The sequence below is a fragment of the Hylobates moloch genome, unplaced genomic scaffold (assembly GCF_009828535.3).
Source record: "Hylobates moloch isolate HMO894 unplaced genomic scaffold, HMol_V3 SCAFFOLD_3, whole genome shotgun sequence".
Lineage (NCBI taxonomy): Eukaryota > Metazoa > Chordata > Mammalia > Primates > Hylobatidae > Hylobates > Hylobates moloch.
This window is the reverse complement of record NW_026652278.1, coordinates 69,690,911-69,716,704: the sequence shown is the minus strand read 5'-3', so window position 1 is coordinate 69,716,704 and position 25,794 is coordinate 69,690,911. Positions and strand designations below refer to the sequence as shown.

Here is a 25,794-nt window from a genome sequence, read left to right as displayed (position 1 = left end):
ACCTCTTGAGTCTTCCAAGCTCTCTTCAAAGTAATAGATAATAAAATAAATATAAAACAATAACAGCAGCAGCAGCTACATTTGTTGAATGCTCAGGCACTATTCTGAGCACCTTATCTTTATAGTACTATTTAATCCTCACAGCACTTTTACAAGGTAGACAGTACTATTATCTTCATTTTACACATGAGACAATGAAGGCACAGAAAAGTGAAGTGACCAAGGTCCTACTTGAAATTGTTCGAGCCAGGATTCAAATTTGGGATTCAAACATTTTGCCAGATTTGCTTTACACAAATTATTTAAATTATCATAATTTAAATTATTTGAAGTCACCTAGGGAGTTAATATTGATGCTGAAATTAAACTCCAAGAATTTTGACAACAAATTCAGTACTCTTTCCACCGCTTCATGCTGCTTTTCCTTGGAGCTAAAGGATGGGTTGAAAATAAAGCTACTAAATCCTACCAGAGATTTAAAGAATGATCATAGTGGGTTTTTTTGTTTTGTTTTTGTTTTTGTTTTTTTGAGATGGAGTTTTGCTCTTGTTGCCCAGGTTGGAGTGCAATGGCATGATCTCGGCTCACCACAACCTCCACCTCCTGGGTTCAAGCAATTCTCCTGCCTCAGCCTCCCGAGTAGCTGGGATTAGAGGCATGCACCACCAAGCCCGGCTAATTTTTTTTTTGTATTTTTAGTAGAGACGGGGTTTCTCCATGTTGGTCAGGCTGGTCTCGAACTCCTGACCTCAGGTGATCTGCCTGCCTTGGCCTCCCAAAGTGCTGGGATTACAGGCGTGAGTCACCGTGCCTGGCTGATCATAGGTGTTTTTTTTAAGCATTTGTATCTTATTTTGAAGATATTGCTTAACTGTTTAATACAAAGACATTATGACATTCATCATAAATATTTCGGCATCCAGTTGTTATTCATCTTCTAATAATAATGACAACTTCCTAAATAAGTACAATACACATTACCACACCTAAGAAAATTAACCATAATATCGCCCCTAATTGTCCCTCAAATTTATCTTATTTCTGTTTCCTCCAAAAATCAGGATTCAATTTAGGTTCATGTATTACACTTGGTCATCACATCTTGCTAGTGTCTTTTAGTCTAGAACAGTGCCCTAGCTCTTGTTTCTTTTTAGGGGGAGAAGACGAGTTCAGGGTAGTTCTTTGTAGAATAACCTATATTATAGATTTACCTAGTTGTTTATTTCCTCTACTCTTAACCACTATACTATGATGTCAAGGGTTAAGATCACAGCTAAACCTAACACAAATCTCTAATCATACGTATTCATGTAACTACTCAGATGGCTTTGGGGTGTTTCTTAAAACATTAATGGCTTTGTTACGTATCTAAGGCTGTATAAACAAACCATTTTCTACTGTCCCTAAGATTATATAACTTCTTCTTCCTACATAGATGACAAATTCAAATCTAAAGATGCCAAATGAAACCAGCTAATCATTTTAACTTTATTATTTTTATTTATTTATTATTATTATTTTTTTGAGATAGAGTCTTGCTCTGTTGCCCAGGCTGGAGTGCAGTGGCACGATCTCGGCTCACTGCAAGCTCCACCTCCCGGGTTCACGCCATTCTCCTGCCTCAGCCTCCCAAGTAGCTGGGACTACAGGCGCCCACCACCACGTCCGGCTAATTTTTTATATTTTTAGTAGAGACGGGGTTTCACTGTGTTAGCCAGGATGGTCTCGATCTCCTGACCTCGTGATCTGCCCGCCTCGGCCTCCCAAAGTGCTGGGATTACAGGTGTGAGCCACCGCGCCCGGCCATCATTTTAACTTCAAAGAAGTCCAGGCCGGGTGCGGTCGCTCGCACCTGTAATTCCAGCACTTTGGGAGGCCGAAGCGGGAGGATCATGAGGTCAGGAGATTGACAGCCTCCTGGCCAACATAGTGAAACACTGTCTCTATTAAAAATACAAAAATTATCTGGGTGTGGTGGTGCGTGCCTGTAATCCCAGCTACTTGGGAGGCTGAGGCAGGAGAATCACTTGAACCAGGGAGTTGGAGGTTGCAGTGAGCCGAGATCATGCCACTGCACTCCAGCCTGGCGACAGAGCAAGACTGTCTCAAAACAAACAAAAAAACTCAGAAGTCCAAAAGAGTCACTTGAGCTGGGGACTTCCAGGCTATAGTGAGCTATTACTGCACATGGGCAACAGAGCAAGACCTAGTCTTTAAAAAAAAAAAAAGAAGAAGAAGAAGAAGAAGAAGAAGAAGAGGAAGTACAAAGAAGATATAACAAGTATCTTTAGAATTAGAAGAAAAGCACACTGGAAAAAAGATCCAGTTGAGATGGTTTTTTTAGGTGATTCAGAATACATAAAGAAGTATGGAGGAAAAGTAGGGCTTCTATATTATGAAAGTGTCAACTTTTGTTAAAAGACCCTTTTGCAGAAGAAGTAATACATTTTTGTCAGTATGTGTCTGAAATTTTGCTATTTAGGCACTAAAACCAATTATATGCACATATTAATAATGCAATACAAACAGCTGGATAAAAAAGCAAATCTTTTCATTTCAGGCTTATAACTATACACTTCCTTTAATTTGTAATCACCCCAGGGCACCAGCCCAGTATCACTGTGTACCACTTCTAATCAATAATTCCCTTCCTCACCCCCTGCTGCCCACCCCATGGTAACCACAAACCTATCTTCGTGACAATCCCTTGTTTTTCTTTATAGCTTTACTACCTAAGCATATATCCATAAATAATATAGTTTAATTTTCCCTGCATTTGTACTTTATATGAATGGCATAATACCATATGTATTCTTTTAATCTTACATAAATGTAGATTTCAGAATTCACCTGTTATTAAAAATATCTAAGCTGGGTGTGGTGGCTCATTTCTGTAATCCTAACACTTTGGGAGGCGAACGCAGGAGAACTGCTTCAGCGAAGTTCAAGACCAGCCTGGGCAACATATGGAGACCTTGTTTCTATTAAAATTTAAAAAAACAGAAGGGCGGGTGCAGTGGCTCATGCCTGTAATCCTAGCACTGTTGGAGGCCGAGGCAGGTGGATCACTTGAGGTCAGAAGTTCCAGACCAGCCTAGCCAACATGGTGAAATGCTGTCTCTACTAAAAATACAAAAATTAGCTGGGCATGGTAGCACGCACCTGTAATCCCAGCCACTCGGGAGGAGAATTGCTTGAACCTGGGAGGCAGAGGTTGCAATGAGCCGAGATCGCGCCACTGCACTCCAGCCTAGGTGACAGCGACTCTGTCTCAAAAAAAAAAAAAAAAAAAAATTAAAGAAGAAAAAAAAATCAGAACCAGATTAATTTTAGAGGGCTGTTAAAACAGTTTTAAGGTTCAAAATAATACAGGAAACGTTAAATAGTCATTTTAATTTGTCAGTGAAGACCGGTAAAGGGTTTATCACCTAGGAAGAGTTAACTGCACTGAATGGGAAAGTATATTCAACCAGAACAAATAAAATGTGTTACTGTATCCTTCAAAGGAAATACAGTGAACAAAAGTACATGTTGTTCCTTGGCATGAACTAGTTAATCCTTTCTGAGTTAAAATGTCTCAAGAGGACTTGTTTATTTAACATTTACATGCTGAATACTGTCTGTCATGTAACTGGGATTATCAGCTATCCATTCAATACCTAGTTAAAATAGTAGGAAGCAGACAGGACATACAGCTAGAGGATATGTGATGTCAGCAGAGTGTTATTCCTTAAAAAGAATGTACACCCTAACTCTCAAACTCAAGTTCTGAACCGAGTTCAGGGCATTTTCAGGAAGTAACAATAAATTAGCTAACATTCATGGCATTTACAATGTCTGAGGAACTGTTCTGTTTGACTTATATGCCCAAATAATCCTCACAACTATATAAAGTAGGTACTATTAATTTCCTCATTTTATAGATGTGACAACTGATATAAATGGGTTAAGTTCCCCAAGATCAACTTGTACTAGCAAGTAGTACAGAGAACTGTTCAACCTAGGCAATCTCATTTTAAAGTTCATATTCTTACCCATGACAATATACTGCCTCACATGAACTGAGGGCTCTTGTACTTCTGCAAGAGCTAAATGTCATATATAAAATAATAAATATTTTCTAGTTATCAGCAGAAGAATGTACCAAAGTTACATTACATAACGAAGATTTTTTTTTTCTTTTTGAGCCAGAGTCTCGCTCTGTGCCCAGGCTGGAGTGCGGTGGCGCGATCTCAGCTTATTGCAACCTCTGCCTCCCAGGTTCAAGCGATTCTCCTGTCTCAGCCTCCCAAGTAGCTGGGACTACAGGCACAAGCCACCTCTCTCTGCTAATTTTTGTATTTTTTAACAGAGACACGGTTTCACTATGCTGGCCAGGCTGGTCTCGAACCGTTGACCTCAGGTGGTCTACCCACCTCGGCTTTCCAAAGTGCTGGGATTACAGGTGTGAGCCACTGTGCCGGGCCTAATGAAGACTTTTTGAATCACAATTTTGCACTGTTCAGTCTCAAACATTTACCAAGTGTCTACTATATAGAGATGCCAGATACTAAAGCACTGAGGATACAATCAGGCCAACCCGGTGGCTCAGGCCTGTAATCTCAGCACTTTGGGAAGCCAAGGCCAGAGGATTGCTTGAGCCTAGGAGTTTAAAATTAGCCTGGGCAACATAGGGAGACCTCATCCCTACAAAAAAAAAATTAGCCAGCGTGGTGGCACGTGCCTATAGTCCCAGGTCCTCAGGAGGCCAAGGTAGGAAGACCACTTGCACCTAGGAGGTTATGGCTGCAGTGAGCTATGATCATGCCATTGTACTCCAGTCAGTCTGGATGACAGAGCAAGATACTGTCTCAAAAAAAAAAAAAAAAAAAAAAAAAAAGCAAAAGCACTCATATGTTACATTTATTCCTCTATTAAATATTAACTGTACACATACTGTATGAAGGGTATTACACTAGGCAATGTGGCATTTATCCAAATGAATCTGAATCAGATCCTGCTTTCAATGATTCTGCAGTCTAGACAGGGATCTTAAAGAGTCATAATTAGTTCACTCAAACCTCAAAAGACTAATAAAGTGGATACTTATCAAATTTGCTAAAAATTAGAAAGTTAAAGGAGTTGGAAAAGAGAAGTTATTTCCAGTTGGTAAAATCAGAAAAGAGTTCTTGGAAGTGACTTTTGAGCTAAGCCTTAAAGGAGTGGTAAAATTATGTGGATAGAGATGAATAAAGTACAATAGCAAAAATTTAAAAATAAATAAATAGATCAATAAATAAAAATAAAAGTATACTAGCAGAGGAAATTGCATGACCAAAGTATGAAGGCAGGAAACAGTGGTGAACCATCAGTATGTAAAAGGCACAGGGGAATAATAGGATAAAAAGTTGAAAATATAAACTGGGGCCAGATGATGAAAACCTTTTTGTTTTTGTTTTTAGTATAATCTCCATTTTATCTTTTTCCAGAAGATAGTTTTTCTTTAGTCCTTTAAGGAATCGGCTCCTTATGTGGACTTTGGTGGAGGTCATGGGGCAGCACTCAAAAGTCTGAATCAGGTGGACATGTTTGGTCCTTGCAGGCTTCACAAGTTCGATTCTTGACTACCTTTCTGTGAATGGCCCAACTCATGTAGTTACATAGCTTCACATACAGCTTTGGAAGCACATAGGTGCCCAAGGTACTTGTTTCAGAAATGTCCCTGATAGCTATGGGCTCGACTATGTTTCAGATAATGAACTTTTTTTTTTTTCCTTTTTTCGAGACAGAGTCTCACTATGTCACACAGGCTGGAGTGCAGTGGCACAAACTTGGCTCACTGCAACCTTTGCCTCCTGGGCTCAAGTGATCCTTCCACCTAAGCCTCCCAAGTAGCTGGGACCACAGGTGTGCACCACAATGCTGGGCTAATTTTTGTACTTTTTTTTTTTTTTTGTAGCGATAGGGTTTTGCCATGTTGCCTAGGCTGGTCTCAAACTCCTGGGCTCAAGCGATCCTCCCATCTCAGCCTCCCAAAATGCTGGGATTACAGGTGTGAACCACCACACCCAGCCTCAAATGATGAACTTCTTAATAGGCTTGTCCCTGGGCATACATCATGCACAGTTTATGCAGCAAATAGGCCGCATAAGGCAGTAGCCCTTTTAGACACAGTTGTTCCTTCATGGAAACGAGGACCTGAGAGAGCCATGGAAACCTTTATCAAGTTAAAAACATTCTACACACAATGGGATTCTCTGCAGATATCTGAAAAAGAGGATGACATAATCAGAGTGGGTTTTAGAAAGAATAATTGGCTGGGTGTGGTGGCTCATACCTATAATCCTTGCACTCTGGTAGCTGGAGGCGGGAGGATCACTTGAGGCCAGGAGTTCAAGACCAGCCTGGGCAACATGGTGAAACCCCATCTCTGTAAACAAACAAACAAACAAAAACAAACAAAGACTAATTAGCTGGCTGTGCTGGCATGTGCTTATACTTGCAACTACTTAGGAAGGTGAGGTGGGAGGATGGCTTGAGCCTGGGAGGTTGAGGCTGCAGTAAGCCATGACTGTGCCATTGCATTCCAGCCCGAGTGACAGAGCGAGACCCTATCTTAGGAAAAAAAAAAAAAAAGGAAAGAAAAAAAGAAAGAATAACTGTCTTAAGAGTGTAAAACAGATTGTGAGACAGGATGGAATATAGTGACAGACATGAAGACAGAATGAAGGAAACAGCTTCTAAAAAGTAGAGGAACAGAAGAAGAGAGAGCTACTCTTCACTAAGTGTACCGTTTTGCTCTCTAGATTTTTCTGACAGGTACTTTTTTTTTTGAGATGGAGTCTCGTTCTGTCACCCAGGTTGGAGTGCAATGGTACCATCTCGGCTCACTGCAATCTCCACCTCCCGGGTTGAAGCAATTCTCCCACCTCAGCCTTCCAAGTAGCTGGAACTACAGGCGTGTGCCACGACGCCTGGCTAATTTTCGTATTTTTAGTAGAGACAGGGTTTCACCACGTTGACCAGACTGCTCTCGAACTCCTGACCTCAAGTGATCTGCCCATCTTGGCCTCCCAAAGTGCTGGGATTACAGGCATGAGCCACGGTGCCTGGCCTCTGACAGGTACATTTTAAAAAATAAATGGATTTCTGCTTGCAGGAAGATGGAGTAGACATACTTTTTCCTATTACTCTATGGACATTATATATAAAATAAACATAAGAAGACTCTGAGAAATGAAGAGGAAGGCTGACTGGCCAGGCACCTTGGGACCCAAGGAACAACACAGTAGTGAGCTCTTTGGGTGTTTTGTTTGTTTATTTTGCCACATATATCCCAAAGTGGATACTAGAGAAGCTAGCAACCTGGAAATGTCAAAGGTGCAGATAAAAAAAGCTCCAAGAAAAACCAAAAGACCAGCTGGGTGTGGTGGCTCATGCCTGTAATCCCAGCACTTTGAGAGGCTGAGGCAGGCAGATCGCCGGAACTGAAAAGTTTGAGACCACCCTGGGCAACATGGTGAAACTCCGTCTCTACTAAAATACAAAAAATTACCTAGGCATGGTGGTGCGTGCCTGTAGTCCCAGCTACTCTGAGGCTGAGTAACTACTCTGAGGCTGAGGCTAGAGAGTCGCTTGAGCCCTGGAGGCAGAGGTTGCAGTGAACCGAGATCATGCCACTGCACTCCAACCTGGGAGAGAGTGAGACTCCACCTCAAAAAAAAAAAAAAAAAAGAAAGGAAAACCTAAAGTATAATAATAAAATAAAATAAAATAAAAAATAAATAAATAAAAAAAGAAAAAAGAAAAATTCATTAGGCAGAGTATCAAAGTCCTACAAATCCCATCCTCAAGTGATAGCCACTAATAACCATCTGAGAATATATAACCCCGGATCTCCCTGTTAAATTATAATAAACATTTATGTCCATTAAAAAAAAAAAAAAAGAAAGGAAGAAAAGAAAAACCAAAGGACCAGAAAAAGAGACAGCCTAGCAAGACGTATGACTCTTAGACAGTAACCCAGTCTATTCTAGCCAAACACCACACAAAAAACCAGCCCCCTTTCCACTCCCACCCTCACCAGGGAAGGCCAAATGGAGAGCCTTGATTTTTAAGCCTGTCGGGTTATAATCTGGCCATATCTCTCTCCACACCAGGGCGGTATCAGAGAAGACGAAGTAGGGAGCTGGGATTGTCATTATTGTCTAGCAGAAACAAGTCTCTCCCCCTCTCTTAACATGCTGTCAGAGGAGACCATTTGGGGAACTTGGACTTCAAACCCAAACAGCACTTATGAGGCACCCCTCCTGCTCCTTGCAGAGGTACTACCAGAGGAAACCTGCTGGAGAGTCAGGACTAACACCACTCAGTGGTAAATCAGAGGTAACAAAGCCACCCACAACCCTCATCTCCTTTACCCGCCCAACCCCCTGCACAGGGTGGGGTTGGGTGAGATGGGGTGGGAAGCAAGTATGAGGTGTCCATTTCCTTCCCAGCAAGCAAGGTACAAAACCTAACCCTTCTCCACCTGGCACTATGGAGATGGTGCCCGTAGAACACTACAATAGGAAGGGCCAATATCCCTCACGAATATAGATGCAAAAATACTTAACAAAATATTAGCAAACAGAATTCAGCAATATATAAAATTAATTATATATCATGACCAAATAGGGTTTATTCCAGGGATGCAAGGCTGGTTCAATATTTGAAAATCAAACAATGTAACTCACCATGTTAACCAGCTAAACGAGAAAAAACACAGGAGCATATAAATAAAAAAAGCATCTAACAAAATTTTTATCGCAAATACCCATTTATAATACAAATTGTCAGAAAACTGCTAACAGAGGAGGATTTTTTGGGGAAGGGGTAAGAGACAGGGTCTTGCTATGTTGCCCAGGCTAAACTCTGCGGCTCAAGCATCCATCCATGTCAGCCTCCCAAAGTGCTGGGGTGCTGGGTTTACAGGCGAGAGCCACAGTGCCCAGCCAAGAAATTTGTGTGTGTGTGTGTGTGTGTGTGTGTGTGTGCAAGACAGAGTCTCCCTCTATCATTCAGGCTGGAGTGCAGTGGCGTAATCTCAGCTCACTGCAACCTCTGCCTCCAGGGTTCAAGTGATTCTCATGCCTCAGCCTCCCAAGTAGCTGGGATTACTGGTGCCCCCACCACGCTCAGCTAATTTTTCTTTTTTTTTTTTCTGGAGACAGGGTTTTGCCATGTTGGCCAAGCTGGTCTCGAATGCCTGACCTCAGGTGATCTGCCTGCCTCAGCCTCCCAAAGTGCTGAGATTACAGGGATGAGCCACTGCGCCCAGCCTATAATTATTTCAAAATAAAAACTGAAAAAATTTTAAAAGAAGCACAATGTCCTAAAAAATAGCAAATATGGCATATGTGTATATTTTTAAATAAATAAATATCAAACTAGTAATATTTACTCTTTGGATGGGCCCTTTCACTGTCTACATTAAAAATTTCTAAAATTTCTATATTCTATACAATAAGAATGTAATACTTATATTCAGAGAAAAGGTTTTTTTAAGAAAATGATGTGATATGATTTTGAAAAAAGAAAATGAAAAATGAAAGTATTATTTTTCACTGTTTGAAGCAAATCTCATTTAAGCAGATATAAATAGAAAATTAAGAAAGTCACTGGGCATGGTGGCTTACTCCTGTAATCCCAGCACTTTGGGAGGCCAAAGAGGGTGGATCACTTGAGGTCAGGAGTTCAAGACCAGCCTGGCCAACATGGTGAAATGCTGTCTCTATTAAAAATACAAAAATTAGCTGGGCATAGTGGTGGATGCCTGTAATCCTAGCTACTTGGGAGGCTGAGGCAGGAGAATCGCTTGAACCTGGGAGGCAGAGGTTGCAGTGAGCCAAGATCACACCACTGCACTCCAGCCTGGGCGACAAAGTGAGACTGCATCAAAAAAAAAAAAAAGAAAATTAAGAAAGTCAATTAAATTCAATTATTAACCCATATATGTATATACACACTAAGTATATGCATGAGGCAATCAGCAAAACCAGGAAGTCCAAGAAAAGATCTAATTCAGTTCCACGACCCATTAACAGTGTGATGTTGGAAACAGCTTAACCTTTATCTCATAAGGGATCCAGAGATTACAAACAGAAAGTAATTTGAAACATTAAACATGTTGTGTTTTGTAAATCAGGATGACAGAGTTCTTAGGTTAGAAATGGAAGTGACCTGAGAGATCTAGTACAATTCCTCAATTTACAGCTGAAGAAACTAAGGCTAGAGAGTTAAACAAGCTTCAGATAAATAAGCTATTCACCAACAGCATCTGATATACAGCCCAGAAAGTAACACTACTGGCTCTAGAATTAAACTGCCTAGGTTCAAATTGTGGATTTACCACTCATAGTTATGTGACCCTGCAGAAGTTACATAACTTTCTTGGGCCTCACTGTCTTTATCTGTAAAATGAGGAGAATTCCTACTTCATAGGCTTGTTGTGAAGATTACATGGAATAATACATGTAATGCACTTACAATAATGCACTTATAATAATGCTTAGCAAATAGAAACTGCTCAATAGGCCGGGTGTGGTGGCTCCCGCCTATAATCCCACCACTTTGGGAGGCCGAAGTGGGTATATCACTTGAGGTTAAGAGTTCAAGACAAGCCTGGTCAACATAAAACCCCACCTCTACTAAAAATACAAAAATTAGCCAGGTGTGGTGGTGCACGTCAGTAGTCCCAGCTACTTGGGAGGCAGAGGCAAGAGAATCACTTGAACCTGAGAGGCGGAGGCTGCAGTGAGCTGAGATTGCACCACTGCACTCCAGCCTAGGCAACAGAGTGAGATTTCATCTCAAAAAAAAAAAAAGATGGAAATTACTTTTCAACCTAACAACAATGTAATTAAGCTACATAAACTGAGAAACAATAATACAAAATAGAGGTTCTAGTTACTCAATGCATTGCTCTACACATCAATAGGCACTGCTCATATAAAGACTTAATATAAAATTTAACTATTAATAAATATCTCCACAGGAGCATACCACTCACCAACATTTTAAAAAGTATGTCTCCAGCCGGGCGCGGTGGCTCACGTCTGTAATCCCAGCACTTTGGGAGGCCGAGGCAGGCGGATCACGAGGTCAGGAGCTCGAGACCATCCTGGCAAACACGGTGAAACTCAGCCTCTACTAAAAATACAAAAAATCAGCTGGGCATGGTGGCGGGCGCCTGTAATCCCAGCTATGGGAGGCTGAGGCAGGAGAATGGCATGAATCCGGGAGGTGGAGCTTGTGGTGAGCTGAGATCGCACCACTGCACTCCAGCCTGGGCAATAGAGCGAGACTCCATTTCAAAAATAAATAAAATAAAATAAAATAAAAAGTATGTCAGTGATGTAACTGATTACTGTTGATACCTAAAAGCACTTCTGTACAGTTTGGGAATTGGGAAACTTCCTAAAGTGATAGGCACTAAAAACTAGAAAGACACAGCTATTCCACTGGGCCTAACTATACCAACACACAAGAGACCGAAATGGCCTCTAATCTATCACTGGACAATCTTTACTTTTTTTGAGACAGTGTCTCACTCTGTCGCCCAGGCTGGAGTGCAGTGGTACAATATCGGCTCACTGCAACCTCCACCTCCCAGGTTAAACCGATTCCCTTGCCTCGGCTTACCGAGTAGCTGGGATTACAGATGCGCGCCACCACGCCCAGCTAATGTTTTTGTATTTTTAGTAGAGACAGGGTTTCACCATGTTGGCCAGGCTGGTCTTGAACTCCCGACCTCAGGCAATCCACCTGCCTCGGCCTCCCAAGGTGCTGGGATTACAGGCCTGAATCACCGTGTCTAGCTAACAATATTTAAAATACAGAGGATATACCAACAAAATGAAACCTTTACAATATGCTTACTTTTACAGAACCAACGTCCATGTTCAGATGGTGATTACAGTGACTTAAACATGTTGGATTTTTCTTGTAGTTTCACTTCTCACGTGTGCACACATGTGTGTGCATGTGTGTACAGAAAATAATCAAAAATATTGGGAGTACAACCAGCTGAAGCAACTGTCCTCTATTCTAAATTCTGTGATTGTATTTAAAAGCTCCACATTAAAATGTCCCTAAAGGAATTCACAACTGATAAAACTTGACTCATAAATACAATATGTGCTATTTGTATAAATTATTATTGATGCACACCTGTAATCCCAGCACTTTGGGAAGCCAAGATCGGCAGGAGTTTGAGACCAGCCTGACCAACATGGAGAAATCCCATCTCTACTAAAAATACAAAAAAATTAGCTGGGCATGGTGGCACATGCCTGTAATCCCAGCTACTCAGGAGGCTGAGGCAGGAGAATTGCTTGAACCCAGGAGGCGGAGGTTGCAGCCAACTGAGATCGCACCATTGCACTCCAGCCTCAGTAACAAGAGCGAAACTCCATCTCAAATTAAAAAAAAAAAAGAAATTATTACTGATTTAGTTTACAAAATTTAAAAGTTAAACAGTTTCCAAATGATGTATAAAACGTAAAAAAATTAAGATCCATATCCCAAGACAAACACTGAGGAAAAGACTTAAAAAATTATATAAAGCTAGAGTTAATAAATTTTCCTTAGGGCAATTATATATTATAGATGCACTGAAGCTAAAATACAGCTAAATCAAATACATTTAGCTTATCTAATATCCACATAATAAAGACTACACGTTTGCAGATCCATAAACCAGAACATAAAAACAATTCTTATGAAAGCAAAAAGCCTAAACTATGATGTAGAAGAATAAGGTTTAATTTGGACATTTATGGCCAAACTGTGTGATTAATAACTCTGTAGTTTATAGTATTTGGGATTATTCAACTTTTTTCCATCCCATTTTAAAATTTTTACCATAAATGAAAACAATTTTCATTGAGCAAACAAAAACTACTCTTTTCTTTTTATACTTATAGAAAGATATTTTTCTTTTTCTTTTTTGAGATGGATCTTGCTCTGTCACCCAGGCTGAAATGCAGCGGCGTGATCTCAGCCCACTGCAGCCTCCGCCTCCCAGGTTCAAGCAATTCTCCTGCCTCTGCCTCCCAAGTAGCTGGGACTACAGGGGCGCACCACCACACCTGGCTAATTTTTATATTTTTAGTAGAGACAGCATTTCACCATGTTGGCCAGGCTGGTCTCAAACTCCTGATCTCAAGTGATCTGCCTGCCTCACCCTCCCAAAGTGCTGGGATTACAGGCGCAAGCCACTGCGCCCAGCCTATTTTGCATTTTCTTAGTAAGCACAGGGTATTGTTTCCAAAACATCGATAAAATCTGCAATAATTACAAAACAGTTTCAAAGACCTTGCACTAATTCCTACCATCTATTTTGAAACTCTTTAGCAGTGATTTTCTGTTTTGTTATGTCCCACTTCTGAGCAGTAGAATTTAGGGCAGCACCTTTAAAGAATTAAATTCCCTCCTCAGTTACATCATCATTCTCTTGGTCTTTTTTGCTGCTCTAACCATGAACTCTTATAATTTTACTCAAACAAAGTTGTCATATATACCAAATAACACAATCTTTTTCTGGCTCCAAATAGCCTTTAAACTAACTTCTACTATCAGGCTGCATCAAATTATCTACACCAAATCCAGAACTGTCTCCCCTCAATGAATAAGAATCTGACAGATATTACCATCCATTTTATATCCTCAGTTATACCAAAAGTTTTTACACGATGATAGGACTTTGGTGATAAATTTGGTAAAGGGTTCCTGACCTGGCTGCAATGCCACAGCAAACCAGTAAAGAAGCCAAGTATCTAAAATTCTAATTTTTATTCTAACCAGGCTAGCAGTTTAACATACCAATTTGGTAAAATCTTTTTTGTTTGTTCGTTTTTTGAGACGGCATTTCACTCTTTTCACCCAGGCTGGAACAATGGCGCAATCTCGGCTCACTGCAACCTCTGCCTCCTGGGATCGAGCAATTCTCCTGCCTCAGCCTCCCAAGTAGCTGGGATTACAGGCACGTGCCACGTGCCACCACACCCAGCCAATTTTTTTGCATTTTTAGCAGAGAAAAGGTTTCACCATGTTGGCCAGGGTGGTCTTGAACTCCTGACCTCAAGTGATCCACCCACCTTGGCCTCCCAAAGTGCTGGGATTACAGGTGTGAGCCATCACGCCCACCCTTTTTTTTTTTTTTTAAAAGATAGGGCCTCACTCTTTACCCAGGCTGGAGTGCAGTGGCGCAATCACAGCTTACTGCAGCTTTGACCTCCTGGGCTCAGGTGATCCTCCCACCTCAGCCTCCTGAGTTCTGGGACTATAGGTGCACACCACCACGCCCGGCTAATTTTTTGTATTTTTAGTAGAGATGAGGTCTCACTATGTTGCTCAGGCTGGTCTCAAACTCCTGGGCTCAAGGGATCCACCCACCTCAGCTTCCCAAAGTGCTGGGATTACATGCATGAGTCACCCCACCCAGCTGGTAAAACCTTTATTTTTAAATATGCTACACTGGCAGGCCGCGGTGGCTCACGCCTGTAAACCTAACACTTTGGGAGGCCAAGGTGGGTGGATGCCTTGAGCTGAGGAGTTCAAAACCAGCCTGAGCAACATAGTGAGACCTCGTCTCTACTAAAAACACAAAAAATTAGCCGAGCATGGTGGCACGCGCCTGTAATCCCAGCTACTGGGGAGGCTGAGGTGGGAGAACTGCTTGAACCCGGGAGGCGAAGGTTGCTATGAACTGACATCACACCACTGCACCAGGCCTCGGCAACAGAGTGAGACTCTGTCTCTAAATAAATAAATAAATATGCTACATCCAAAATCTAATCAATATAATGGAAAATAAGAAACTGGCTCAAGACTTCAAACTCCATTAAATATTGTGAAAATGGATTGGATTTGGAGCCAAATTTTAATGTATGGTTTTGAAAATCTCTGGCTTTCATGCCAATATTATATTGATGGATCTGACATCAATTCCATTTAATCTCAAAGTTCCAAACTAAAACAGATTTGCAAGTATTTCCAAAAACTCAGTGTTACCAGTTAACCTATAGGAAGGCCCTAAATTAGCAGAATCCATGGTTTTCACCACCAACTAGAATTTATCTGTCAAAAATTTCAAGACAACAGAACAAGTATCAAGATAACAGATACTCATGTTACTACCTCTCTTGTCCTCTGCCACAACTCATAAGCTTAACTAAATGCACATCAAAAATTTAAGACACTCACACCTGTAATCCTAGCACTTTGGGAGGCTAAGGTGAGAGGACTGCTTGAGGCCAGGAGTTCTAAACCAGGCTGGTCAACATAGCTGATACCCCAACTCTACAAAAGAAAAATTTAAAAAATTTGCCAGGTGTGGTGGCACACACCTATAGTCCCAGCTACTCAGAAAGCTGAGGCAGGAGGACTGCTTGAGCCCAGGAGTTCAAGGCTGCATGAGCCATGATCGCGCTACTGTACTCCAGCATGGGAGACAGAGTGAGATCCTATCTTTAAAAAAAAAAAAAAAACCAAAAAACGTTTAGACAAATATAAATATAGTTCACTGCCCTGCCCCGTAACACTCTTTTCTGAGGTACATATCATAAAACATTGTTTTGTGGTGAAACTATTATAACCAAGTTTTTCTTAGTTAATAGTCTTTTTTTTGAGATGGAGTCTCACTCTGTTGCCCAGGCTGGAGTGCAGTGGCGTGATCTCCACTCACTGCAAGCTCCGCTTCTCCGGTTCATGCCATTCTCCTGCCTCAGCCTCCTCAGTAGCTGGGACTACAGGCGCCTGCCACCAGGCCCGGCTAATTTTTTTGTATTTTTAGTAGAAACTGGGTTTCACTGTGTTCGCCAAGATGGTCTTGATCTCCTGACCTCATGATCTGCCCACCTTGGCCTCCCAAAGTGCTGGGATTACAGGCGTGAGCCACCATGCCCGCAGTATGTTACATTCTATATTATTGTGATGACCCAGTAACAGAACATTTCAATACGGAAACATGAAGTCACTAAACTCAGCTAAAGGTTAGGCTTCAGATCTGTGATGATGGTGCTGTCTGTATGGGAGGAGGGGGTACAGGAATATTCACATCACAGGTCTCTTACAAATCCATACCCACACATTCATATGGCAAATTACCAGGAAGCAACAGCGGTAGCAGGTAAACACCGATCTGTTTTCCCAGTGTGCCTGGCCCATGCTCTCCTATTTTTAGTTAACATCTTGATTTCTCAAGGCCAAGAAAACCACAAGACCTAAAGTAAGCATCACTGTCCTGATGATATCTGTTATCAAATGGCTTTCTCTGTTCTTGCCCTACTATTAACCCCTCAATGTGTTACATCATACCCTTAGAGCAAAACAAAAACAAGAACAAAAACTGGTTCCAAAAGAATTCCCAAAATCACATGTAAGCAAGTATTAAAGATATGGCATTTTGCAAATAAGTAACTCTTTATTTGTAAACAAATATAAATACATGAGACATGTGAAAATAATCAAGGCTCTCCCCTGTCATCTCTGCAAATAAGTAAAACATTTAATCTGGGAATGAAATAGTATAGTCCTCCTCTATAACCTAAATCCCTTAAAAGAATTACAATTAGCTCATACTGTATTTTTTCACCAAATACCACAATCATTCAAAAGAGCTTCATAGGTAATTTAGCAGAATATGGAATTGTATTCATATCTCATATAAATCAGTTTGATGTCTAAAGAGAATCAAAGCTACAGAAGCTTTAAAATTAAAAAGTGAATTCAATCTTAGTTCACTAACAATCCACTGACATATGAAAAATGAAGGGGGTAGAATCTGAAGACAGGAAAGATTTCCATCCATAAATTAACAGGCATGCTAGGTACACCCAACAATTAACACCATATATTACATCAGGCCTGGAAGTAAAAATCTTCAAAGAATAGCTCGTTAACACGGCATTCTTATAAAACAATAATAATACTATTCATGGAAACATCTGTGATTTAAGTTTCTCAAAAAAAGTGTTCAAATTTCAATCCTTAGAAAAGCCATGAAAATGTCTTCATCAGTAACAGCAAAGTTTTGAAGAAGTATTGAGGATCTAATGATTAACAAAATAAAAAAAAAGTTTACAAGCAACTGTGCAATGTGAATAAGCTTTTGCAGAAGGGGGGTTATGCTACTGAAATCAAAACTGATTTACCTAAATACGTCTGCATATTCTGCCATCGCAGTCATGATCGCTTCTTCTGCCTTAGAGAAACTGATTTTTTTTTTTTTTTTTTTTTTTGAGACATATCACTCTGTCGCCCAGGCTGGAGTGCAGTGATGTGATCTCAGCTCACAACCTCTGCTTCCCGAGTTCAAGAGATTCTCCTGCCTCAGCCTCCTGAGTAGCTGGGATTACAGGCGTGAGCCACCACACCTAGTTGATTCTTTTTATAGTATTAGTAGAGATGAGGTTTTACCATGTTGGCCAAGCTGGTCTTGAACTCCTGACCTCAAGTGATCTGCCTGCTTCGGCCTCCCGAAGTGGTGGGATTACAGGAGTAAGCCACCACACCTAGCCTAAAACTTATTTTCTTTATTCAATGGGTGTGAGAACTGACAATGGGAAACAAAAATTAAAAAACTATTAGACATGCTAATACATTAATTGTACAACTCCATCTAACAGTTTCTCTTTAATTTTTTTTTTTTTTTTTTTTGAGACGGAGTCTCTCGCTCTGTCGTCCAGGCTGGAGTGCAGTGGCGCGATCTCGGCTCACTGCAAACTGCGCCTCCCCGGTTCACGCCATTCTCCTGCCTCAGCCTCCCGAGTAGCTGGGACTACAGGCGCCCGCCACGGCGCCTGGCTAATTTTTTTATTTTTAGTAAAGACGGGGTTTCACTCTGGTCTCGATCTCCTGACCTCGTCATCCACCCGCCTCGGCCTCCCAAAGTGCTGGGATTACAGGCGTGAGCCACCGCGCCCGGCGTTTCTCTTTAATTTTGCAATAACATTAAGCTGTAATCTTAATAGAGTTCTTATACTGCAATTCAGCAAATTTTTACATGCCATGACTTTTATTCAGAACTAAGTATGAAGATAAGGTCTCCAGAGGATCTCACTCTAGAGATAAAACCAACAAACAGTAATATTACATAAACTTCAACTGAAGATAATTTGTATTAAGTTAAAGAAAAGGGAATTAATACTTAAACAATCTCAGCATTTTTAGCTAAGAATTCACATATCCTTTGAAGAAACAATTACTATTCCACTGTGCATCTGAGGGTATGTCACATAGCCCATACACATAAACTAATTTAAAAGCTGTTGCCAATCAAATTATCATCTCATGAAGATTAAACAGTAGATATCCATTTAGATTTAATCAAGCATTTGGAAAATGCTTGATGCTAACAAAAATTAGCCAGGAGTGGTGGCGCCCACCTGCAGTCCCAGCTACTCCCAGCTACTTGGGAGGCTGAGGTGGGAGGATCACTTAAGCCTGGGCAACACAGCGAATCTCTGTCTCAAAAAAAAAAAAAAAAAAAAAAGAAAAGAAAAGAAAGAAGAGAAAAGAAATGGCCAACAACTTTACAAACCTATAATCACATAAAAAGTTGTAAAACATATGAGACGTGGCTAAAGTCAAGCAAAGACTTCATGGAACCATGTTATGACTTAACAATCACAAAAGGAAGTGAATTTATCTATACTAAAGTGAATATAAATATTGCAATCATTCTTTTCCTGGCATAATTATGTTTTGGAACTATGTCTTCTATAAAAAGCATCTGTGTACCCACCTGTCCCAGTTGTGTTGGCTGCCAACTACAAGTATCCTCTGTCTTTATTTTTCCAAATCACTCTACTAAAAATACTATTCACACAATACCTGCAAAATAGTATTTCAATATTGGTTTTGCCAATCAGTCAAAGGTACCTCTCCAATTTTCAAGAGATAACTCCAATCCTGGGGTTTTCAGTGAGAGGAAGATTTGGTATTGCGCCTAGACTGTGGCAAGTTCACTGTGCCCCCTTAACCCAGAAACTTGCATTGACCATATATTTACTATGTGGCAAAAACATGTGTCAGCTTAAAACTTTGAAAGCGGAACCAGTCCATGTTGAGTATGTGTAAAATCCGAGTGTCCAAATTCTTGTTTCAAGTTTAATTTTTAAACTGAGTATCCAAAGTCTTGTTTCAAGTTTTTAAAACTTAAAGGTAATGTAGTAAATCTTTTTTAGGATCTTAACATGTCTGGTATTTAAACTTATTTACGAAAAAAATACAATGAAAAAAAGGACACCCTGTCAATAAATCCAAATGATATCTTCATTTTCAGAATCACGTCTTTCACTATCTCCTTCAAACATCACTTCCTCTCCACTACTTCCCCCAGTCCTTTAGGCAAATCAGTGATTCATTCACACCGCCCCTTCCACCCAAGATTCTTAAAAGGATCCACTGTGCACGAACGAGAAAGCCCCACGATCCAAGTACATTGCCCTAGTGATCTTTGATGTTTTAAAAGGCACCTGTAAAAATGCCAAAGCCCAAAATTAGGTCCCCAAGGGCTCCTTTTCTTTCTTGACCACACTTCTCTTTTTCAATGCCTCCCTCACCCCTTGAGGCCAGACGATTTCCCATCCAATAGCCCTCCTCCTTCTAGTCAAACCTAAATCCTGCCCTCTATCACCACCAGCCCCACCCGGGGTGGGGGGCGGGGGGGGGGGGTATAAGGGGGCTCCAGTCCCAGCCCCGATCGCCCTCCCTCGCCCTGGGAAGGGAACACCGGCCCAGGTTTTGCTCCTCTGACTCCTCTCCCCCGCTGCCAAACCCAGAGCATCTCTTCCTCCGGGTCCACATTCCCGCAGGACCTTCGATCTTCTTCCCCCACTGCGCCACTTTCAAAAGCCCCCAAGCTCTGGGCTCTTCAAGCCTCCCCCTCCCGCCGCTTCCCTCTCGTTCCTCGGCCTCCACTTACCCCTCAGCCTCAGGCCCTCGGTTCGACAACCTCCATTTCCTTCAGATTCCATTCCAGAGCTGACTATCCCGGCTCCCTCAACCGTCTCCCCGGGGCTCCTGCAGGTCGCAGTCCCTCGGCAGCCCCCGGCTCCATCCCAGACTCCCCACTCACCCTTGGCAGCAGGCGCCCCCCAAGCTCCCCTCTCCTCAGCCTCAGCTCCCGCTCACCTCCGCAGTCCGAGTTGGGCTCCCCGGACCCACCTCCGAGTCGGCGTCCGAGCCGCCGTCGGAGTCCGGGGCCCTCCCCGCCTCGCCGGAGTGAAGCGCCTCAAGCGGCGGGGGCGGAGCCCGGGGCGGGGAGCCGGAGTGGAGACGGGGGCGGTGGCGGCTGCGCGCAGGCATCGTCCCGGCCGCCGTCACCGCCGCGCCGGCAGCTGCTCGGAGCCGAACCGGAACTGCTTCGGGAGGCGGGGCCCTACCGGCCGGGGACGGGGTTCTACCGGCAGGGGGCGGGGCCCACACTGGAAAAGACGCGAGGCTCGAGAAGGGCCCGAGAGGAGAACCGAGATGCTGCCGCGGGGGAGCCCGAGGGCGCATGCGTCATGCCGGAGGCCAAAGCGAGAGGAGGAAACGGGGCTAGCGGAGCGGGGTGGGGAGGTGCCTGTGGGATTAGTAAATGGGGTTAGGGCCTAGAAGGAGGTAATCCGAATTCCTCTGGAGAGAGCCAGCTCTTCTCCAATAGCCAGCCCCCAATGATCATTGTTATAATTTATTGCCCATTTACTCTTTGACAGTGTCTATGCCAAATGCCATATAAACATCTCATTTAATCCTTGTGTTAAGGCCGGGAGCAGAGGCTCACGTCTGTAATCCCAGCATTTTGGGAGGCTGAAGCGGGATCACCTGAGGTCAGGAGTTCGAGACTAGCCTGGCCAGCATGGTGAAACCTCGTCTCTACTAAAAATACAAAAATTAGCCGGGCGTGGTGGCGCATACCTGTAATCCCAGCTACTCGGGAGGCTGAGGCAGAAGAATCGCTTGAACCCGGGAGGTGGAGATTGCAATGAGCTGAGATCACGCCATTGCACTCCAGCCTGGAGGACAAGAGCAAAACTCCATCTCAAAAAAAAAATATCCTAGTGCTAATTCTGCAAGGGGGATCGTATAGCACAGAAAGGTAAGGAAACATATTGTCTGACATATTGCAAACTGATATTCTAACCCAAATCTCTCTAACATCAGATCCTGTATTTTCCTCACTCCACCATTCTGCGCCACCCTGAGGGAAGGTCTCCTCCCAAGCCAGGTCTAGCATTGGCATAAACCAAGTCCAAACCCAGCTGTAACGTGGACACGAGCCCCTCCTTGGCCTTGCCTCCCCACACAGTGCCGGGCCGACTTCAATGGTTCTGAATGGGATGGACATGAGTGTAGACTGCTTCCATGGGATGCCCTGGTGTGGCCTTTCCCTTTGAACTGGTCTTAAGGCCAAGGGCAGCTGGGAACCTCCCCACTGCAGCTCATACCCTTCCCAGCTCCATCAGGGCCACTGAGAAGTCACATGAGAGAGGGTGAGACATCTCATCTCTTTTGCTGATAACCAGCTCTGGCAGAAGGACAGGTTGACCTTTCTCAGTTTCTATTTTGGGACCCAAAGCCCTTATAGGCAGAGGAATCTCCCTCCCACCCTCAAAATGTTTCTGATGACAGTTAGCCCCTTTGGCTCTCAAAGTCTAGGGCAACACTCACCTCCCTTCTCCCCATTTGACATACAAGGCCCTCTTTAGCCTTCTCTTCCGAGAAGTTAGCCATCTTCATTACAGGACCATTGTTCAAACTTTCCCCCATTGGCCCAGCATGGTGGCTCACACCTGTAATCCCAGTACTTTGGGAGGCCGAGGCAGGCTGATCACTTGAGGTAGGAGTTCAAGACCAGTCAGACCAACACGGCAAAACCCCGTCTCTACTAAAAACACAAAAATTAGTGTGGCATGGTGGCGCATGCCTGTAATCCCAGCTACTCAGGAGGCTAAAGCAGGAGAATCACTTGAATCCGGGAGGTGGTAGTGGCAGTGAGCCAAGATGATGCCACTGCACTCCAGCCTGGGTGACAGAGTGAGACCCTGTCTAAAACAAAACAAAAAACAAAAAACAAAAAAAACAAACACCTTCCCCCTCCCCCCATGAAACTTGGGGGCACCCTTTAAAGGAAGCTCTCCATGTCTCTTACCCATATTTCTCTGACTCTACAACTCAGAAAACTGTCCCTGACCTCCACAGTTCAGACATCCAATCCAGCTCCTACCCAATTTGTGGCCCACCTAGACTGTACACTTCTTTCAGTTCTTTCTATCATTCATCCTTGGAACCAGCCACCTCCTCTGCACCCTGGATCTCTACTTTAACTCAGTCCTCAGAACCTAATAGCCTTAGGCAGGGCTCTACATCTACTAATTCCACAGATGTTTCTAAGCACCTACTATGTGTCAGACCCAGCACGTCCTTTGTTTCATTTAATCCTCAAATTCTCTGAGGTAGGTGTGATTATCCTTACTTTACAGATGAAGAAATTGAGGTTCAGGGTGGTAGCTGACTTGCAGAGGTCTCTCTGATTCCGTGTTCTCATGGAGTTTGGGGGTGGGGGGAGGCTTGGGGAGGAAAAGGTCTTGTCTGCTCCGGAGGTCCCTGTGACCTGCTGAGTCACTTGCTCCTGTCACCTGTCCCTGTCAATCTCTGGGAAGAAGAAATGACACTGGAGAGGCAGAGAGGAGTGACCGCAGAGGCAGAGGGGTGGGCGGGCTGGCCCATGGCTGAGACCTCTGTCCCAGAGCTGGGGGCAGAGGACAAAGCCACGCCTTGCCCCAGCATCCTGGAGCTGGAGGAGCTCCTGAGGGCGGGGAAGTCTTCTTGCAGCCGCGTGGACGAAGTTTGGCCCAACCTTTTCATAGGAGATGCGTGAGTGGTAGCTGGCCAAGGGATATGGGGGTGGGGACGTGGAGAGGCAGTTCTTGGTCGCTTTACCAGACACAGGAGGGTGGAAACAAGGAGAAATAGCTCTGCTCTGACCATCCCAGGCCAGGGACCTTCTCCAGGACCCCTGGGGGTGCTGAGGACAGTGCAGTGACCAGGTATGGCCACCAGGGAGAGCAGGGATTTCGCCTGCCTGAAAGCAGGGAGTCTCCCAGGAGTCCTGGGAAACATTTCCAGGACAACTGTCAAGGGTAGAGGCAGAGGCCTAGGAAATCGTATTTGGGGCATGAGATAAGGTAGACAGAGAGCCCCCTGTTTCTGGGCCCAGCCTCCCTCCTTTGGATACAGACGATGGAGAAGCCTGACTGAAGGTGAATCAGAGAAGGTGTTGCCTCTAAACATTTGTAGGTTAGAAGCAGGTATGAGGTGGTAGCCAGTAGAGGACGGATGTGCGTGGGAGGACATGGGGCAAGAAGGGAGGTGCAGCCAGGTTCCAGGGCTGAAGCAATCCCTTCCTTCCTGTCCTGGCCAAGGCAGGGGCAGATTGACTGAGGAAGCAAAGAGGGTCTAAAGATCCCCCGACACAGACACACACCACCGGCTCTGCCACCAGAAAGTGCGGGGCTCTGGGTATGGGGCTGTGGAGTCAGATCCCACTTGGAGCTTGCTGGGGTTGGACTCTCTTTGGACCCTAATGGCTCAGTACCTCTGCAGCAGCGGGCCAGGCAAAGCCTCCCTCCTGGTCCCATGGCTTGGCCAGCATCAAGTGCCCTTCCTGCCCTCCCCAGGGCCACGGCAAACAACCGCTTTGAGCTGTGGAAGCTGGGCATCACCCACGTGCTGAACGCCGCCCACGGGGGCCTCTACTGTCAGGGCGGCCCTGACTTCTACGGCAGCAGTGTGAGCTACCTGGGGGTGCCAGCCCACGACCTCCCTGATTTTGACATCAGTGCCTACTTCTCCTCTGCGGCTGACTTCATCCACCATGCCCTCAACACGCCTGGGGGTAGGACTTGGGGTCCAAGCCCATATCCCATCTTGCTCATTCATGGGGAGGATGCCTCATTTCCTCTCAGTCATCAGTGCCCTCCCATCCCTGTTTTTTAAAAATCCTCTGCTTAGGCCGGGTGCGGTGGCTTATGCTTGTAATCCTAGCACTTTGGGAGGCCAAGGTGGGTAGATCGCCTGAGGTCAGGAGTTCAAGACCAGCCTGGCCAACATGGTGAAACCTCGTCTCTACTAAAAATACAAATATTAGCCGGGCATGGTGGCACGCACCTATAATCTCAGCTACTCAGGAGGCTGAGGCAGGAGAATTGCTTGAACATGGGGGGCAGAGGTGGCAGTGAGCTGAGATCATGCCACTTCACTCTAGCCTGGGCAAAAGGGCGAAACTCCATCCCCCCCACTCCAAAAAAAAGTCCTCTGCTTAGTGCTCCAGCATTTTATTGAACCCTGTTCCTTCCCAGATGGGGAAACTGAGGCCTGGAATACAAGGTCATGCCATGAGTTGGGAACAACCCTGAGGCTGAAAGCCGTTTCTCCCAAACAGCAGAATAGCTCTTTCTCTGCAACACTCAACTTTGGGAAAGCACCATTTGGTACCTAGATGTCTACCCCAAAGTATTTTTTTCTTCCTTTTTTTTTTTTTTTTCTGAGACAGAGTCTCAGTGCTACCCAAGCTGGAGTGCAGTGGCACGATCTCTGCTCCTCCACCTCCTGGGTTCAACCTCTGCCTCCGGACTTCAAGCAATTCTCATGCCTCAGCCTCCCAAGTAGCTGGGACTACAGGCATCCACCACCACACCCAGCTAATTTTTGTATTTTAGTAGAGATGGGGTTTCACCATGTTGACGAGGCTGGTCTCGAACTCCTAACCTCAAGTGATCTGTCTGCCTTGGCCTCCCAAAGTGCTGGGATTATAGGCATGAGCCACCGCAACTGGCCCCCAAAGTACTTTTAACTAGAAAAGAAATATATCTTCAAATACTCAGGATACAGCATAGGAGCCCAGGGAAGCTGGTGTCCCGGCTTTGCGTCCATCCTAGAAGACAGCTGTATCCCTTGCTGTGTGACCCTGGGCAAGCCAGTGTCCCTCTCTGGACTTCAGTTTCCTCATCTATGTGACAGGAATGACAAGATTACAGCTCACATGACTTTTTAGTATCCAACGCACTTTGACATTCTTTTGTTATTTATCCATTCATTCACCAGCTATTTATTGAGTATCCACTACGTGCCTGGCACTGAGCTAAATACTGGGAATCCAGACTGTAAGAAGCAGGGTCCCTGCCCTCTTGGAACTGGTGGAAAGACAGCCAAATTGTGAATAGTATAGTGAGAACTACTCATAGGAGTGGGCCAGTGTGGAGGGCTCTGGGAGCACACGGCGGGGGTTCTGAGCCCAGAGGATCAGGAAGATGGGGGGACTTCCCTCTACAAAAGTATCCATGGGTCATATCCAAAAAAGATGAGCTGCTTTGTGATTCAAGCAATACTTTGAGCGGTCAAGAAAGCTTGTGGAGGAAGCCATGTCTCAGCTGAAACTTGGGGGATGAGTAGTAGAAGTTAGTCAGACCGAGACCAGGGGAAATGATTTGCAGGTATTTGGAATAGCATGTGGTAAGGCTGGAGGTCAGAAACCATGGCAGCCTCAAGGAACTGCAAGTTCCTCCATGTTTCTCGAGCTGAAGGTGGGGAGGGACAATCTGAGATGTGGCAACAGGGGCCAGCTCTTGAAGGGTCTTACAAGCTATGTTAAAAAGGTTTGGAGGCTAGGAGCGGTGGCTCACACCTGTAATCCCAACAGTTTGGGAGGCCAAGGTGGGAGAATCACTTAAGTTCAGGAGTTCAAGACCAGCCTGGGCAACATAGTGAGACTTTGTCTCTACTAAA

At 44.0% G+C, this 25,794-nt stretch overlaps 1 protein-coding gene and 1 long non-coding RNA gene across 4 annotated transcripts in view; one reads left to right on the top strand and one right to left on the bottom strand.

Annotated features, from left to right (window-relative positions):
• SAMD8 (sterile alpha motif domain containing 8) overlaps positions 1-25,794 on the bottom strand; it is an 83,198-nt gene that overhangs the window by 50,883 nt on the left and 6,521 nt on the right. Inside the window, exon 1 of one of the 3 annotated variants that reach the window (XM_032140719.2) lies at positions 20,158-20,364. The exons of 1 other annotated variant lie outside the window; for it this stretch is intronic. In XM_032140719.2, the coding sequence (XP_031996610.1) occupies positions 20,158-20,331 (174 nt within the window). In that variant the 5' untranslated portion in view covers positions 20,332-20,364. Of the gene's footprint in view, positions 1-19,948; positions 20,088-20,157; positions 20,365-25,794 lie in introns of those variants that run through there. One more of the 3 variants, XM_032140728.2, reaches the window with a different exon arrangement.
• On the top strand, positions 6,252-11,178 carry LOC131383080 (uncharacterized). Its single transcript, XR_009212823.1, has 3 exons — positions 6,252-6,272; positions 8,230-8,364; positions 11,015-11,178. It is a non-coding gene; the product is annotated as an uncharacterized LOC131383080 (long non-coding RNA).